The following is a 17083-nucleotide window of genomic DNA, read 5'->3' on the forward strand; positions in this document are numbered from 1 at the left end:
ACCCCAACCGGCAAGGCGCCAGGCCCGGATGGCATCCCTGACACCGCAGTCAAGCTGGCAATGACCGCGCACCCGTCGGATTTCGCGCAGGCTTTCAACATGTGCCTCCGTGAAGGAGTCTTCCCAACGCCTTGGAAGCTCCAGAAGCTAGTCCTGCTGCCGAAGCCTCAAAAGCCTCCCGAGGACCCCTCGTCGTACAGGCCCATCTGCCTAATCGACAACGTGGGCAAAGCACTGGAGCGCTGCATTTGCAGGAAGCTCCAAGCCGAAATTGCGCAGGCAGGTGACCTGTCCCCCATGCAGTTCGGTTTCAGGAAGGCAAGATCGACAACTGACGCGATCCGCATAGTGACGGACATCGCGGCAAAAGCCATAGAGGGCACCAGGTGGCTTGGAGGGCGGAAGCAGTACTGCCTCGTTGTCACATTGGATGTCAAAAACGCATTCAATTCGGCGAGGTGGGACGTCATCCTCAGGTCCCTCAAGCGGCTGGGAATCCCAGACTACCTGGTGGCCATTATCGAGGACTACTTTCAAAGCCGGAGGCTGCTGTACGACACCGACTGCGGCACCGTGGAGTACCAGGTCACATGCGGCGTTCCCCAAGGCTCTGTCCTCGGCCCGACCCTCTGGAACGTAATGTACGATGCTATCTTCAAGCTACAGCTCCCTGCCGTTCGGACAATGGCTTTGCAGCGCGTCGCGTTGGTAGTGGTTGCCAAGCACCTCGGAGAGTGGAGGCCAGGTGCAACCAAGCGGTGGCCGTGATCCAAGGTGGCTGACATCAGTAGGCCTAAGGCTGGCTGATCACAAGACGGAAGCGGTGTTGATTTCCAGCCGCAAGAAGTGGAGGTTGCGACGGTGCGAGTCGGCTCCGTCGAGTCACATCCTCGCGGCAATCCGCTACCTTGGGGTACTGCTGGACACCGCCCTCCCCGAGCACCCGAAGCAGCCAGCAAGAAGGCAGCAGTCCTAGGCAGGGCCCTGTTACCCATGATGCTGAACACGAGGGGACCCAAACAAGGTCGCAGACTCCTGCTTCAGTCAGTCCGAAAGGCGGTCATGATGTACGCAGCCCCAATCTGGGCTGAGGCGGCGAGGATCAAGTCCTACAGGAAGGGGCTAGATGCGACGCACCGGTTGGGAGCCCTGCGAGTTTGCTGCGGCTTTCGAACCATCTCGGAAGATGCGGCCCTAGTCATCGCCGGAATGCACCCAGTGGTGGACCTAGCCGAGGAAGCTAGGGAAATCTCGTTGGAGCTCGACGTTCCCGCTCAACATCGTTCCCCGGCAGATAGGAGACGTATAAAGACGGCAGCGAGGGAAAGAAGCCTAGCTAGGTGGCAGAACCGCTGGGCCACATCACAAAAGGGAAGATGGACTCATACCCTAATTCCGGACATCAGTAGGTGGGTCAACAGGAGGCATGGAGAAGTCAACTTTTGGCTAACCCAACTCCTAAGAGGGCACGGCTGCTTTAGAAGCTACCTCCATAGATTCGGGCACGACGACGACGCAAACTGCCCGATGTGCGGCGTCGAGGAGACCGCGGAGCATATACTCTTCACCTGCCCAAGGTTCGCAGAGCAGCGGTTGAACACAGTTGGAGACTCGCTTAGCGCGGGTGCCCTCACGAGCGAGATGCTTCGCAGCGAAGACTACTGGTCCCGAGTATCTGAGTACGCATCAGAGGTCATGCGGAAGCTGAGAGAGCTGGAGCGGCTGCTCCAGACCAGACCAATTGTCAGTTCCAATCAAATTTCAAACATTTATATTCCTGTAACTATGTCAAGCCCCATCGAATCTTTTTTAGGATAAATGTAACTTAATAAAAATGTAATTAGCTGGAAACAATGAGTATCGGAGTACCGGATGTGAAAAAATCTATGGCGAAATTGAATATGGAATGGGTCAAGGTGACTTATCCGAAAATATCGTACTGATAACTTAAATCACTAAGAGAACTGCTCACAACATAAATATTATACATATTTGTACAAAATTTCTCACCTCTGACCAGGAGTATTTCATATCTCGGCACTGAAGAGAACCTTAATGTTTATTAAAGAATTATTTAATTTTTTTTATCTCGCCGGTCGTACAGTATGTGTAGTGGAAAAAAGGCATGTGTATGTGTTTTTAGAGATGGAAAGCTTTGAATAAGTCGATGTTTCTTAGCCGACCATCGATCTTTGAATTACAGCTCTGTAGTTAAAGTCAACAAAGTCAAAAGTCTAAAGTCAGCTAATATTGCATTCTATTGTGGTGTTTAGATGATGAGTTTTGGAACGCATGCATGGATTAATAATATTGGTATTAAATAAATTTTTAATTCGGAGTTAATCTTGCCTCACAGCTTGATCGCATTCTAGGACTATCCAGCTACAACAACGTTATTTTTTCCAGTGGCATCCTGAAACAAAATAAACTTTTATTTGTAATAAGTTGTTTTATAACTTTTATTTTGAATTCATATAAAACAAATTGTAAATAAACCAAATTGAAAATTTTTTTAATATTTTATTAGTAAAGCAAAGAATATTTAAATTTATTTGTATATTTATTTTTATTTTTATAATAATTAAAGTAAAGAATATTTAAATTTATTTTTTCCAAAACAAGAACAAAAGGATATTGAAGTTAAAAATAATTATAATTAAATTAAGTATTAAGTGTACGATTTTTTAATTGATATTGAAATATTTTTTAAGTTCAGTTTTTATGCTGTTATTTTATGCCCCTAGAAAATTGGTCAGAAGAATTGTCAGAAATGAATGGTAGAATATTATTATCGTACGCTTTTCACACACTCTCTCTCTCTCTCTTAGTGTGGCTTTGCAGTTAAGGGTGGGTCTTCATGTCCGGCATACACTTAAAATGAGTGTATAAAATCTCTTTCCCCGCTAGCTCTATCCCAGTAATAACCGCGCTCGAAGCTAGCCCCCGTGTTGTGACTTTTACATAATGACACATAATGCATATATGTACATGCATATGTAGGTCATCTTTAATCTTAACGTTTAATTTTATTCAATTATTTTTTAAAAGGAGAAAATGCGATTGAGAAGCTGCCAAATGACAGCCGCAGCACTGCCAATGAGGATCACCTGCAACGTGCGATGCAGCAAGTAAAATCTAAATGAAATTGGAGGGTATCCATTAAAGTTCGCTGCAAGGATCGCTGCAATATTCGCCACTTACCGCCTCCAAACCCTCTGGCCCTCAGCAATGGATGCGGGAGAAGATGGCTCCTTGCAGAGGTACATCCGCATTCCGCGCAGGGCACGCGTAAAATAACTATCCCAGTCCAGAGCTAACATGTCGAATTGGTATATGTCCTGGTCCTGAGGCGACATACACTGCCACAGGTGATCTCTGTTCTTCAAATCGAACTTCCAGCTGCGGCAGGTGAACGGCCGCAATAACATAATGTTTGTGTGTATTTTCTGGTATATTTTGAGCATGCGCGGCTTTCGGCCGACTATACGTAGCGCCAGATCCAATGCAAAGCCGGGAACAGTGTGATAGAAAAACGCAGCCAGGGGAAAGAGCCAGGCCGTGGTCATGCAGTGCAGGAAGGGGTACCAGATCATCTTCGACACTGCATACTTTTCGCCAATTGACTGCGTCTTGTCCCGGAACTGTCCGTAGGTCAAAAGATTCTGTTCACTGGGCGCAAAGTTGTAGATCGCTGGCGGCGAAGAAGTTCTCGCTGCTGCCGTTTTCCAGGCAGTAGCCAAGGCCACGTTGGCACAGTAGTCCACAGGCACCACACTGTGCTGCGCGTTCACATCGACCAGCGCAATGCGAAGGATCCCGTACGCGACTCCATACACCAAGGCAATGGGTCCGTACAGATTGTCGATCCAACCCGGCACGGGATCCCTGGAGCTGGCAATAACTGTAAGCATGGCAAGCAAATATTTAGCAGATCCACTCCGAAAACTCCACCCCATAAACACTCACTAATGGCCGGTCGAAAAATGCACACGGGCAGATCGCCCGCCTCCCGCAGGATCACATCCTCGCCAAGGGCCTTCGTGTAGGTGTAGGTGTTCGGAAACGAGCCGAGCAGATCAGCCGTCATGTTGTCTATCAGCTGATCACTCAGCTGGTCAGTCATTTCCAGCACCTTCTCGGAGCTGCTCGTCAGAAGGTCAGGGTAGAACTGCTCCTCGATGTGGTCGACTACGCAGTTGGAGAAGGCCGTGGAGACGTGAACAAAAGCCTCCAGCTTGACCATTTGCTTGGCCAGCTGCACCAGCAGTCGCGTGGCGCGAGTGTTGATGGCCAGTGCCACATGCAACGGCTCATTGAACCGCACTGTGGCTGCTCCGTGAATGACGATCTGCACCTCTGCTGCCAGGATGCCACGGCTCGTCACGCTTATGCCTAGGTCCGGATCCAGACAATCGCCAGCGATGGGCACTACGCGCCTCAGCGCGTCGGGCTTTGACTGTAAGAGCACCTCAAAAACCTTTGCGATATTGAAGGGGTTAAAGTTGTTCCGATAATCGCAGCTAGTATGATTGCTTACCGCCTCCTTTTCCCACAGGTCTATGCGCTCCTGAATGTCCTGGCCACGCTTTTTCCTGATCAGTGAATAAATGCGCTTCACATCCGTGGTACGCAAAAGTTTCTCAATAATAGCTGCAAATGAAAGTTGTCAATCTCCCAACCGAGTTACCGAGTTTTAATTGGCTTACTTTTGCCCAGGAATCCGGTGCCTCCTGTTATGAAAACGGTTTTGTTTCTGTAAAACCTTTGGATCTCGGTTTCTGTTTCTCTTTCCATTTCCATTTTGACTTTGATTTGGCAGTTCCCTAACCCCATGGATTAATCAACACCAATGGAAAGCGAAGCGAAGCGAAGCGGAACGGAGCGTATGAACAGCCAGAGGTGGAAACTTAAAATAGAAAATGTTTTGTCTTCGTGGCTCTTTTTATATGTAAGTGCTGTCCACAGTGGTGACTTGAGAACTAAAACTAGCAGATCGAATATATTACTTATGTAGATTTTGGGTACATTTTAAGCACTCACTTATGTGCGTGTTGCATGTACATATGTTGCTCGTTAGTTGCCGGCCAACGCATAGTTTGTGTGGGACAGTGACTACTGTGGCTGTACTTAATACAGGCACCGAATAGTGCACGTTTAGAAAAAGTGGAAAAATATCCAAGAGGTCAGCATGCTTTTCATTTAAAATCAATTTATGCAAGCTAACTTACACCGAGAGCACCAATGCTACTTGTATATTCAATTTGATTCCGATTTACGTCTGCATTCGTAGTCGCGCCAGTTGCAAGACAGAAAAACCCATGTATATATGCTCTATTCCTTGGGTATTATTTGGCAGTTCAAACCGTGCCCAGATTCAAAGCATAAGTGACCGAGTTCGTAGGGAAATATTTATTTATTCGAACACATCATGCGGGGTGGATATTCTACGAGCATTAAATGGCAAAGACTAAAGTCTTAAGCAGCGCCCACAGAACGAGTCCTGCCACACAGCAGAGTGCAGCTTGTAGGGCGTGGTGCAACAACTTCAATCTGAAGAAAACAAAGTCGATTATGGCCACACACAAATCCGCATCAAATGTGTTGCATATTACCGTTTGAATAGCCGCTGACCCTGTGCAATGGACTCTGTGGTGGGGGGATCCTTGCCCAGATACAGACGCATGCCCAGCAGGGCATGCTGGAAGTAATCCCTCCACTCCAGACCCGCCATGTCAAAAAAGAACACACGACGCTCCTCTGCGGACATGAGTTCGCGCAGGCGATCCGTGTTTTTGGTGTCAAAGTGCCAGGTTGTGTTCATAAACGGCTTCAGCATGTCCATATTTGTGTGAATCTTGCGATACACGTCCACCAGGCGGGGCTTCCGTCCTGCTAGACGCAGCGCCAGATCGAAGGCATGTCCGGGCAGGGTGTGAAAGAAGAAAGCAGCCAAATGAAAGAGCCACGAGGAGGAGATGCAATGGAGAAGGGGATACCAGATCATCTGGGTGAGTGGATATTGACTGCGGAAACTGAGAGCATAATCCACAAAGTTCCTCTTAGTGAGTGGGTTCTGCTCGGCGGGTGCCAGAGTGTAGATGTCGGGCACTGCCATTTTCTCGCCCCTCTTCTTAGACGTCTGCCAAAGACTGGCCAGCGCCACGTTGGCGCAATAGTCGACCGGCACTAAGCTGGAGCAAGTGTTCATGTCTAAGTTGACGACGCGTAGGACTCCACGCGCGACACCGTAAATTATGGCAATGGGTCCATAGAGGTTGTCGATCCAGCCGCAGACGGGCTCCTTGTGGCTGGCAACGACTGCAATTAATGATCGTAAAATTGCGTTATTCTGCGCGCAAATCACTTACTGACTGCCGGGCGAAAGATCGAAATGGGCAGATCGCCCGCTTCCCGCAGAATCACGTCCTCCGCCAGGGCCTTGGTGTAGGTGTAGGTGTTGGGATACGCTCCGAGCAGGGCAGGCGTCATGTTGTCCATCAGCTCCGCACTCAGCAGCTCACTCATTTCCAGCACCTTCGCCGAGCTGCAGCTCAAGTGCTCCGGATAGAACTTCTCCTCGATGCGATCGATAACGCAGTTGGAGAAGGCCGTGGAGACGTGAACAAAAGCCTCCAGCTTGACCATTTGCTTGGCCAGCTGCACCAGCAGTCGCGTGGCGCGAGTGTTGATGGCCAGTGCCACATGCAACTGCTCATTGAACCGCACTGTGGCTGCTCCGTGAATGACGATCTGCACCTCTGCTGTCAGGGTGCCACGGTCCGACTCGCTCATGTCCAGGCTCGGATGAAGGCAGTCTCCAGCAACGGCAAGTACGCGCTCAAAGGCTTTTGGCCTTGACTGCAGTAGTCCTGCAAACAACTTATAGACAGATGGATGAAAGACAGAACTCCGAGTCCTAGACTTATATGCCTACCGGTTCCTTCTGCCACGCCAGAATGCGCTCCCCAATGGTCCTGCCACGCTTGCACCTAACCAGTATGTAGATGCGTTTCACATCGGTGGCACGCAACAGTTTTTCGATTATAACTAGAACGAGTCGAAGAGCAGAAGCATTTTCGGAGGATCTTTACATCGTCTGATAAGGCATACAAATACCTTTGCCCAGAAATCCTGTGGCACCGGTTACAAGCACCGTTTTGTCCTTGTAGAATCCTTGAATGCCAGACTCCATTTTGGTATCTCGAATTGGGGGAAACTTGCAGCCGATGCACTGGCTAAATGTACTGAGAGAATTAATGGCATTTCGCGTCACTTTTTATGTGATTTGGTGAAAGGGAAACTCATGCATTAAGTCGTGATGTCACTGGGTGGGTTCACCTCACGCCTCATGTCTGTCCAGCAGCGTACCGTTAATTAATGCAAACCTAGATAGAGCCTCATCCCCTCTAATGAATGCAAATGCAGTACTTCTGTGCACTTATCGATTGCTGCAAATTAATTCATTCGACGGCACACTGGAACCTAATCGATTGATTTTTCATACTTTTCGATAGTTAAATGAAAGACGATTGCATCTGTGTGGAGTGGGGTTTACTTTATTAATTCAGCTGCTTGCTAGTTCATTATGAGCTTGGAGATCGACCACAGAATTGTGCCACCGCCGCACGCCAGCGAGGCCAGCAAAGCGCAATGCAGGATCTTTAGACTGTGGGAGGGGGATAAGAACAAATATAATAATTAACAAATATTAACAGTTTAATGCTCTTCTGCGTCTCACCGCTTCAGCATCTTCAGTCCTTGCGCTATGGACTCTGGAGTGTGGGGATCCTTGGCCAAGTATATTCGAACGCCGAGCAGCGCCTTGTGGAAATAGTCGGTCCAATCCAAGCTGGCCATGTCGAATTGGTAGATGAGCCGATCCTTGGCCGACATGAGTTCACGCAGCCGGCTGCTGTTCTTCGTATCGAAGACAAACGATCTGCTCGTAAACGGACCCAGTAACGCAATATTTTTGTGTATCTTGTGGTAAAGCTGCACCATGCGAGGCTTCCGTCCGGTTAGTCGCAGCAGCAGATCCATGAAAAAGCCAGGCAGCATATGATAGAAAAAGGCCACCACGGTGAAGAGCCTGGGATCCGAGACGCAGTGAATGAACGGGTACCACACCATCTTGGTGAGTGGGAAGAACTCGCGCCAGCTAACCGACTGCTGGATGAATGCCCCGAAGGTCAGCAGGTTCTTTTCGCTGGGTGCCAGCGTGTATATGGTTGGTTCCCTCCCGCTGCCGCTCTGTGCACTCCGATCCGTTTTCCACGCGCAGGCCAGTGCCATATTGGCGCTATAGTCAACGGGCACCACGGCGATATGCGCTTCCGTCTTGACGCACATTAGGCGCATAACGCCACGGGCACTGCCGAACATTATGGCAATGGGTCCGTACAGGTTGTCCGTCCAGCCAAAGATGGGCTCCTTGTAGGTGGCAACGACTGTGGAGAGTTGGGAGTGGAGTGTTGCATACTCATTTAAAGTGTAACTGGAAAACACTTACTAATTGCTGGCCGGAAAATGCACAGGGGCAAGCCGACCGCCTCCCGCAGTATCAGGTCCTCCGCCAGGGCCTTGGTGTATGTGTAGGTGTTGGGATACGATCCGAGCAGGGCTGGGGTCATATCGTCAATCAGCTTGTCACTCAGCTGCTCCCGAATGGCCAGCACTTTGTCCGAGCTGCAGGTCAAGTGCTCGGGGTAGAACTTCTCCTCGACGTGCGTCACCACGCAGTTGGAGTAGGCTGTCGATATGTGGACAAAGGACTGCAGCTGCACCATTTGCTTGGCCAGCTGCACCATGAGTCGTGTGGCGCGGGTGTTGATGTCCAGGGCCAGATGCAGTGCCTCATCGAAGCGAACTGTGGCCGCGCCGTGCATGACGATCTGCACCTCCGATGCCAGAAGTTTGCGGTCCGCCGCGCCTATGCCCAGATCGGGCACAAGACAATCTCCAGCGATGGGCACCACGCGCTTGAGGGCCTCCGGATGGGACTTTAATAGCTCCGAAAACACCTGCATTGGGTGGGTCTCTGGCATGAGCTGGAGCTTCTTTGGGGCCTTGGGGGGCGTGGGGGCCTGGTGGCTGGATTACTCACCACATCTTGCTCCCATTTGGCAATGCGTTCCTGAATGCTCTCGCCTCGTTTGGGTCTCGTCAGGGAATAAATGCGCTTCACCTCCGTTGAGCGCAAAAGTTTCTCAATGATAACTAAGAGGCAAAAGAAATTCACAAACAAAAATGTACACTTGCCCGCTTGGACTCATATTTAATGGGAGTGGGAACAACTGGCAGCTAGCAGTTCCGCACCGCACCGTGCCACATACCTTTGCCCAAAAATCCTGTGCCACCAGTTAGAAAAATGATTTTGCCATTATAGAATCGCTGGATGTCGGAATCCATTGTGCCAATTGCCTTCAAATAGGTTCAGCTGCCGCGCAGAGCTGTGGCCAGACTGAAGAGTCATTCCAGACTCGTGCTGCTATTTATATGGACAATACAATTTCCGCCCCACAAAGGTCGTTCTGCAAAGTAGATGCGCAGTCACCGCTCAGCTCGACTCAATGCTGAATTCAAATCAGTTCGTAAATAGATATTTATTATACATGTGTACAGCCACAACACATAACAGTAGCATAAACGCGTGCAACGGATGCAAGGGGGCCAAGGAGTCTTCCCACATTTACTTTATTCCAAAACACACACCAAAAACTCTAACTTTAAGCACGGCAATCAGACTGCCAGCCTGATCAGCGACCATAGAATGTACGCAGCAATGCAGCCGAGGATGGCCTGCAGGAGGTGGTGGCACAGCTTAAGCCTGAAAGGGCAGAACAACAGAATGCAACAGGGGGGCACAGGAAATGTCAGGGATTCCAATTACCAGTTGATCAGCCTCAGTCCCTGGGCTATGGACTCGGACGTGGGCGGATCCTTGCCCAAGTATTGCCGAATGCCCAGCAGGGCCTTCTCGAAGTATTCCCTCCAGTTGAGGCTCGCCATGTCGAAGTCGAAGAGGCTGCGATCCTGCTCGGACATGAGCTGTCGCAACTGTTGGGTGTTGTGCATGTCGAAGAACCAACTTTTGCACGAAAATGGCCCCAATATGCCCAGGGTTTTGTGTATCTTGCGGTAGACTTTAACCAATCGCGGCTTCCGGCCGCTCAGCAGGAGCCCCAGATCAAAGACATAGCCGGGCAGGGTGTGGTAGAAGAAAGCTGCCAGGGGAAACAGCCACAGGGTGGTGATGCAGTGAAAGAACGGATACCAGATCATTCTGGTGAGGGGACACTGCGTGCGGCCCTCCAGCGCATAGTTTATGAACTCCCCGTGCGTCAGGGAGTTGCCCGCAGTGGGCGCGAGCTGATAAATGGGCGGAGGATCTGTCGCTCGCCCCTCAGTCTGTGCGGTTTTCCAGGCGCAGGCCAGCGCTAGGTTGGCACAGTAGTCGACGGGCACCAGGCTGGCCTGGGCCCTCACATCGATGGTGGCTATGCGCAGCACTCCGCGAGCAACGCCGAACAGGATGGCAACGGGTCCGTAGAGATTGTCGATCCATCCGGGGACGGGTTCCTTTTGGCTGGCAATGACTGCAATTACACAGAGCCAATGGTAAGGAAGAATCCCTTTGCCCTGTCCCGGTGCCCCTTCACTTACTAACTGCCGGTCGGAAGACACACAGGGGCAAGTCGCTCCCCTCTCTCAGAATCACGTCCTCCGCCAGGGCCTTGGTGTAGGTGTAGGTGTTGGGATGCGCTCCGAGCAGGGCAGGCGTCATGTTGTCTACCAGCTGATCACTCAGCAGCTCACTCATTTCCAGCACCTTCGCCGAGCTGCAGCTCAAGTGCTCCGGATAGAACTTCTCCTCGATGCGATCGATTACGCAGTTGGAGAAGGCCGTGGACACGTGAACAAAAGCCTCCAGCTTGACCATTTGCTTGGCCAGCTGCACCAGCAGTCGCGTGGCGCGAGTGTTGATGGCCAGGGCCACATGCAACGGCTCGTTGAACCGCACTGTGGCCGCTCCGTGAATGACGATCTGCACCTCCGATGCCAGGAGCCTGCGGTCCATGTCGCCTATGCCCAGGTCCGGCTCCAGACAGTCTCCAGCGATGGGGCACACTCGCTGCAGAGCTTCTGGCTCGGCATTCAGTAGCAGTTCAAATACGGGATCCTGTGACCACTCGCTGATTCGTTCCCGAATTTCCACGCCACGCTTCGCTCTGATCAACAAATAAATTCGCTTCACCTCTGTGCTTCGCAAAAGCTTCTCAACGACAACTGAAAGGAAGGGCATTGAATTATTGATTTAACCAGTGGCAATGGGAAATACCTTTGCCCAAAAATCCAGTGCCGCCAGTCACAAAAACGGTTTTCTTTCCAAAATACTTTTTAATGGCACTTTCCATCTTTTAATCTCTCGCTGGGATATCCGTTCAAAAATATGTTGGAGCGGGGGCCTGGGGAGATGGCAAAAGTGGCAAGTGGCAAGTGGCATGCAAGAACCCGTGCAATATATGCAAGCTGCAAACAGTGAAAAGTTCACGGGCCGCGAATTGCGAGGAATAGCTTAAATGTGAGCGAACCCCGTTGCTGCAGCCGTTTTATATAGCTTTCATTATACCTATGCAAGTCGGTTCCAGGGCTGGCGACGCAGCAGCAAATATATCCACAAATATCTCCCCTTATTGGGCGTTTTCTTTTCAGCCCATTTCGATCGGTCTTCGGTGGTGGTAGGGATTAATAAATAAATAATAACCACTGCATAAAAATGGGAATCGGCAACTAGCTGTGCGCGCATCCCTGATGCACAGGTATAATTACTCGTTCATTAGCTCCACGAGTGGGTTTGGCTGATTTGTTACCCAAATCCCGAAATGCTAAAGAATGTCAAAAGTCTTCAATAAATTTGTACAATTCACACAGGCAAAGCGCCCCGCGTATGGATTTTAATTGCTCACTGACGATCATACTAATACTATGTATATGTACATACATACACATGTATGCATGCATATGTATGAACTCATGCGAGGCGGCTGCCCAAATTAAACGGATTGCTAATTGCAAAAATGTTAGCATTTATTTTTGTTGTATTCAATGTGAAGATAATCAAAAAATATAAATATTAAAATCACACTTAATATAAGTAAACGACTAGTAAACCCGTATCTGTATTTTTGATACCTTTGCTTGGTTCAGTTGTTTTTCAAAAATCGTTTTGCTAACCACGAGCTTGAATTCAAATGCCCGCCACAGTGCTGCCGTACCGACGAAAAATAGTGTTCATGACGCTTTACCTTTTTCTGGACATCTGGCATCCCAGCCAGATATTTGTGGTATATTTTTATGGGGTCGTTTTTGCGTTGCAAAATTGAGTTCCAATTGGAGCGCAGAACCAGCGTGACCGTATATTAAATATTTTCGGGATTTTGAAGAAGTTTGGACTTTGGCGTTTTCCAAAAAATAAATAACAGCCGCTTGACAGCTGTTGTTGTTGTGTAATAATAATTTTTTTTTGCTCCGGAAATGGCATGCGCCCGTAAATTCGTCTTTCGCGTTCTCCAAAATAACAACCTAGCCTCGAAACGGAGCATTGCCATGTCCCACGTACGACGCGCCGAGGAAGCCGTGGAGAAGCTGAAGGAGAGCAATCCCTACTATTGGAAGTACGCGGAGAAGATTGCCAAGATTCAGAAGACTTCTGCCGAGGAGTTCCTGGATCGTGTTGAGCGCGTCGTGAACCCCATCAAGGATGGCGAAATCCAGGCTAGGTGAGCAAAGCGCATGGCTGACAGCGGCAGCAATTATTGATTGAACACTTTGCAGGTCATACTCCGAGCTGCTGAACCCCAAACAGGAGCTGGCCAAGCAAGAGGCGGCCGCCGAGCTGCCGCACAAGAAGCTGTCGGACATCATGAAGCTGGAGCTGCTGGCCGACCAGAGCGCAGAGGCCTTATCGCAGATCTGGATCGAGTACCACAAGACCAAGGATGTGCTGGCGGCCACGCTGACCACCGCTCAGTACGACACCCTGATGGGCCGCGCCAAGGAGCATCCCATTTTCCTGCTGCCACTGCCGCGCAGCGAGGGATTCGAGTTCTTCCTGCTGCAGTTTGCAGCCAACACGGTTCACTTCACGCCACTGCTGGCCTACCAGGTGCATCACGAGAATGCCCCCGAGTGCCTGACGGTGGTGCACTACACTGAGGTGCAGGACAAGGGCCTGGTGCTGATGCGCGGCGAATACGACACCAAGGTGCTGACCGCCCAGGAGGCCCAGTGCCTGGCGAACGAGCTGCAGATGTTCTACTACAAGACGGACGAGAGCAAGTTGAAGCTGCTGGAGACCTTCACCAAGCGCCCCGACGAGTTCAAGCACACCGATCTCATCAAGGAGGTGGAGAACATTCAGCTGGCCTAGACATTGAAAAACTAATCAAAAAATAAACACAACGCGAGCGATCCCTCGTAAATTGAACATGTACTTAGACTGGGACCAGGACACAGCATGAATCAGTATCTGACCGAGTTCGACACCGTCATGGAGCAGATTGGTAAATGCCGAGCAGATTCATATTCATGTGCGTCTGGGGGCCAACTAAGCGTCCCATTACCCCACCCCACACACAGGCTTCGGCAGAGTCCATCTGTTTGCCACTCTGACCCTGGGCCTGCTGCAGATGATGGCCATTATGGAGACAATGGGCATTGGCATTGTTGGACCGGCGGCTGTCTGCGATCTGCATATGAGTCTGATGCAACTGTCCTCGATTATGGCCGCCGGTTTCATGGGCATCATTTGTTCGTCGTACTTCTGGGGCTACATCACCGATAAAATGGGTCGCCGTTGGATCCTCTTGCGCACCATTTCGCTGAGCAATCTCTGCTCGGTCATATCCATGTTCATGGTTAGCTTCTCCGGCTTCTATGTGATGCGCTTCGTCACGGGCATATTGTGAGTGGTTTTTTTTTCCTGCACACAGCACCTGTCCCCATCCCGATATTAAATCAAACAATCAACGCAGCGTGGCCGGGCCGAGCTTTGTGGCCGTCACCTACCTCAGCGAGTTCTGCAACAAGCAGATCATGGCGCGCGTCGTCACCCACTTGTACATGTTCACCGGATTCGCCATGCTGTACAGTCCGGCGTTGGGCACATTCTTTATGGGCACGAGCTACATGGAGTTCGAGGTGGAGCTGGTGGGGGACCTGACTCTTCGACCCTGGCGTTTGCTTGGCTGCATGTTTATGCTGCCCGGAGTGATTGCGTTCTTCCTGCTGCTCCGCATGCCGGAGAGTCCAAAGTTCTTGTTCATGATTGGCGAGACCGAGAAGGGCATGGCCGTGATGGACTGGGTGTGCAGAAAGAACACCGGCCGACCCCTCAACCCCGAGCAGGTGGCGAACATGCTCAAGTTTCAGGAGAAGGCACAGGTGAAGCGCCAGAGGAACTCCAACAACATCCTCAGCACGATGCTCAATGATGCCATGCCACTCTTCCGGAAGCCCTTCGTCGGGTACTTTGTCAGCGGCTGTGCGGTTATGTTTGTGATGGGCCTGCTGTGAGTGGAGCAGCACACACTCTGGAGTGCTCTGCAGCTCTACTACTCTCTACTTTTGCAGGGCCAACGGACTGGGCATCTGGTATACTTCGATGCGCAATCGAGCGAATATGCGAATAGGATCCACGGAGAATATGACACTGTGCAGCATGCTCTTCGAGAATAACCCCAGCCTAATGCAGGAGACCGAGGAGGACCTTCTTGTCGTTAGGACTAATCACTGACCGCTGCCCTTATGCCACTCTCGTTCATCGCATCCCGTCCTTAGGTCTGCAACGATGACCTGCACAGCTTCTACGATTCGCTCATTCTGGGTGCCACCTACATCATTCTGTACAACATCTGCTGGATGCTACTCTTCTATGTGCCCCGGAAGACCCTGTTGGTCACCTCCTTCATCATTGCCTCCACCTGCGGATTTGCGTTGATATTCGTGGCCAACCATTGGGTTCAGCTGATGTGCTTGATATTCTTGATTTCATTTCCGGGCCTCATCATTTCACTGATGGGCGGTGCCCTGCTGGAGTTTGTGCCCACCTACATACGCGCCAAGGCTCTGTGCATCAGTCTGATGTGGTGCCGCTGGGGCGCTGTCATGGGCACGACCATCGTTGGATCAAATATTGAGCAACACTGCGAGATCACTCTACTGGCAATGGCAATTATGCCTCTGTGTAAGAGCTATGTAGATCTGAATCTGCCTAAGTAATTAAAAAAATTATTTGTTACTCCTTTGCAGGCTCCGCAAGTCTTGAGGCATTTTTGCCATTCTAAACGATGTGCGCAGGCAGATATCTACTACGATTTGAGACGTACCAAAAGTAAAGATAATAATTAACTGGCTTATATGTATGTCTCGTCTCACAAAGTAATGTAATTACACGAAAGATTACAAGTGAAAAAGGCCCGAAAAGTAGGCAACAATATGCGAATGCGTTCATTTCCAATAAATTCGAGTTTCAATGCTTCCCCCGCCCTCCTGCTGCTTTTGCTATTTTTTTTTGTATGCATAAATATTATGGATTTATGGTTATATGCTGTGTGTGGGGATGGATTATAGAAAAACAAACCAATTAATCGTTGTAGTTTATATTTCGATTGTTTCCGATCAATTAGGCGAATATTACGATTATTTCACATGTGTCATTTATTGAACTAACATCCAGAATTGATGGAAGATATATCTATCCGTAAGTATTTAGTGTGCAGCTGCAACTACATCTTATTTCTCAACACGTTAAACTATTGCCCCGACAAAAAAATAACCAACTGATTAACAACAAATAAATGAGTTTTAATGGTCGTCACGGTCCACGGAATTCGGGGCTTAGAACACCTCCTCCTCATCCAGGGCACGGATCTGTGGGAGTGAGATTAAATGGATTGCTGTGTGTGGATACGCGTATTTTTGCCTCTCACTTTGCTTACCAACTCCCCGCCGCTGTTGATATTTTTGACCATATTGTTTTCCAGCTCCCGATTGCGGAGCATTTCCATCAGTGGACCGCCCCGCTTGCCGAACCTGACGCGTGCCCTGTCCCCATAGTATGTGTCCAGATCTTGCAGAAACTTGTACGCATCCGCCATGGTGTTGACGTCATTCTTGCGTGGTGGCCTCGAGTTGGATGCCTCCACATTGCAGCTGGCGGCGATCAGTGCAAGTGCCACGCAGACAATCAGAATGCAACGCATTGTATTGGACATGATGCAAGCTGGCTGGAGAAACGTAGAGGAGAAGAGTTCGTAAAATTAGCATGAGAAATCACAATATTTATTGTACTCTGAGCTAATTGACATCTCATGTCTCTTATATTGCGGCCTATTACAAATCCATTCGGGCTGGGCTGGGTCTTCGTAGGGCCACATTTAATAACTGGCATTCTCGTATGATTATTTATGGCCGGAGAGTCATGGGGTGAGCGGGCTAAATGGGCCTGGCCTGTCCTCTGCTTTTAGTTTTCGCTGACGACAGTTCCTGGTCCCCAGCCCACGATTTGGATGTGCGCGACTGACGTACGCGAGCAGAGCAGAGTATGCAATAAATAGCTAATAATTACAACCATTATATCGCAGTTAGCTGCTACTTAAGGTCACTGTGACCCATACGAAACGATGCAATTACGAATCAGAACTCTACTGTTGTCTGAGAACTTTCCAGCATAGTCATTTGATACAGCTTTCACGACTGATTCAGCGAACGAAGTTTCATTATTTTAAAATTTAAAATAAATGTCTAAAAATAGCCACTGCTAATGGCCCCATCCTGAACTCGCGAGAACTTTAACTTCAGTTTTAATTTAGCCAGAATTTGTTTCCATGCACAGATGAAAGCCACTCTTACCTGGTCAAGATTACCGCTACAGTTGAGTATTTAACAAATGGGATGTGAACTTCAATCACAGCACACACACACAGAGAGAGGGTTCAATGCAATTGGTCACCGGCAGCGGAGTGTGTAAACAGCGGTCGCAGTCGTGAATAAATGTTGGCCAAAAGCTATTGGCAACAGGTAT

The 17083-nt window shown here is 49.6% G+C and overlaps 7 protein-coding genes across 8 annotated transcripts; 2 read left to right on the forward strand and 5 right to left on the reverse strand.

The window, feature by feature from the left end:
* Positions 1–2662: 2662 nt before the first annotated feature.
* On the reverse strand, positions 2663–4914 carry LOC111075532 (fatty acyl-CoA reductase wat-like). Its single transcript, XM_022369280.2, has 5 exons — positions 4707–4914; positions 4538–4650; positions 3967–4477; positions 3202–3901; positions 2663–3135 (listed from the first exon to the last, which is right to left on the reverse strand). The coding sequence occupies exons 1-5, from the start codon at positions 4831–4833 to the stop codon at positions 3042–3044; spliced, it is 1545 nt and encodes a 514-aa protein (XP_022224972.2). The 5' UTR covers positions 4834–4914; the 3' UTR covers positions 2663–3041.
* A 480-nt stretch (positions 4915–5394) lies between these two features.
* LOC111076319 (fatty acyl-CoA reductase wat-like) lies at positions 5395–7236 on the reverse strand. Its single transcript, XM_022370443.2, has 5 exons — positions 7117–7236; positions 6935–7047; positions 6369–6879; positions 5613–6318; positions 5395–5550 (listed from the first exon to the last, which is right to left on the reverse strand). The coding sequence occupies exons 1-5, from the start codon at positions 7190–7192 to the stop codon at positions 5454–5456; spliced, it is 1503 nt and encodes a 500-aa protein (XP_022226135.2). The 5' UTR covers positions 7193–7236; the 3' UTR covers positions 5395–5453.
* A 298-nt stretch (positions 7237–7534) lies between these two features.
* On the reverse strand, positions 7535–9451 carry LOC111077101 (fatty acyl-CoA reductase wat). The gene is made up of 5 exons (XM_022371632.2): positions 9333–9451; positions 9104–9216; positions 8510–9020; positions 7739–8447; positions 7535–7666 (listed from the first exon to the last, which is right to left on the reverse strand). Exons 1-5 carry the CDS (start codon positions 9406–9408, stop codon positions 7576–7578), a joined length of 1500 nt encoding a protein of 499 aa, XP_022227324.1. The 5' UTR covers positions 9409–9451; the 3' UTR covers positions 7535–7575.
* Positions 9452–9583: 132 nt separating this feature from the next.
* On the reverse strand, positions 9584–11570 carry LOC111077918 (fatty acyl-CoA reductase wat). Its single transcript, XM_022372778.2, has 4 exons — positions 11339–11570; positions 10663–11286; positions 9890–10595; positions 9584–9826 (listed from the first exon to the last, which is right to left on the reverse strand). Exons 1-4 carry the CDS (start codon positions 11412–11414, stop codon positions 9739–9741), a joined length of 1494 nt encoding a protein of 497 aa, XP_022228470.2. The 5' UTR covers positions 11415–11570; the 3' UTR covers positions 9584–9738.
* Positions 11571–12479: 909 nt separating this feature from the next.
* LOC111079540 (ATP synthase mitochondrial F1 complex assembly factor 1) lies at positions 12480–13481 on the forward strand. The gene is made up of 2 exons (XM_022375127.2): positions 12480–12779; positions 12835–13481. The coding sequence occupies exons 1-2, from the start codon at positions 12535–12537 to the stop codon at positions 13427–13429; spliced, it is 840 nt and encodes a 279-aa protein (XP_022230819.1). The 5' UTR covers positions 12480–12534; the 3' UTR covers positions 13430–13481.
* LOC111078730 (synaptic vesicle glycoprotein 2B) lies at positions 13425–15568 on the forward strand. The gene is made up of 6 exons (XM_022373978.2): positions 13425–13562; positions 13639–13963; positions 14034–14570; positions 14632–14776; positions 14839–15244; positions 15310–15568. Exons 1-6 carry the CDS (start codon positions 13517–13519, stop codon positions 15342–15344), a joined length of 1494 nt encoding a protein of 497 aa, XP_022229670.2. The 5' UTR covers positions 13425–13516; the 3' UTR covers positions 15345–15568.
* A 75-nt stretch (positions 15569–15643) lies between these two features.
* LOC111080340 (neuropeptide F) lies at positions 15644–16308 on the reverse strand. Of its 2 annotated transcripts, none has more exons than XM_022376299.2 (2): positions 15990–16308; positions 15644–15930 (listed from the first exon to the last, which is right to left on the reverse strand). In XM_022376299.2, the coding sequence occupies exons 1-2, from the start codon at positions 16272–16274 to the stop codon at positions 15898–15900; spliced, it is 318 nt and encodes a 105-aa protein (XP_022231991.1). In that variant the 5' UTR covers positions 16275–16308; the 3' UTR covers positions 15644–15897. The 2 variants fall into 2 exon arrangements, with proteins under 2 accessions (XP_022231991.1, XP_022233494.1); XM_022377802.2 differs by having other exon boundaries at positions 15999–16305.
* Between the last annotated feature and the right edge of the window lie 775 nt (positions 16309–17083).

The sequence above is a fragment of the Drosophila obscura genome, unplaced genomic scaffold (assembly GCF_018151105.1).
Source record: "Drosophila obscura isolate BZ-5 IFL unplaced genomic scaffold, ASM1815110v1 contig_150, whole genome shotgun sequence".
Classification (NCBI taxonomy): Eukaryota; Metazoa; Arthropoda; class Insecta; order Diptera; family Drosophilidae; genus Drosophila; species Drosophila obscura.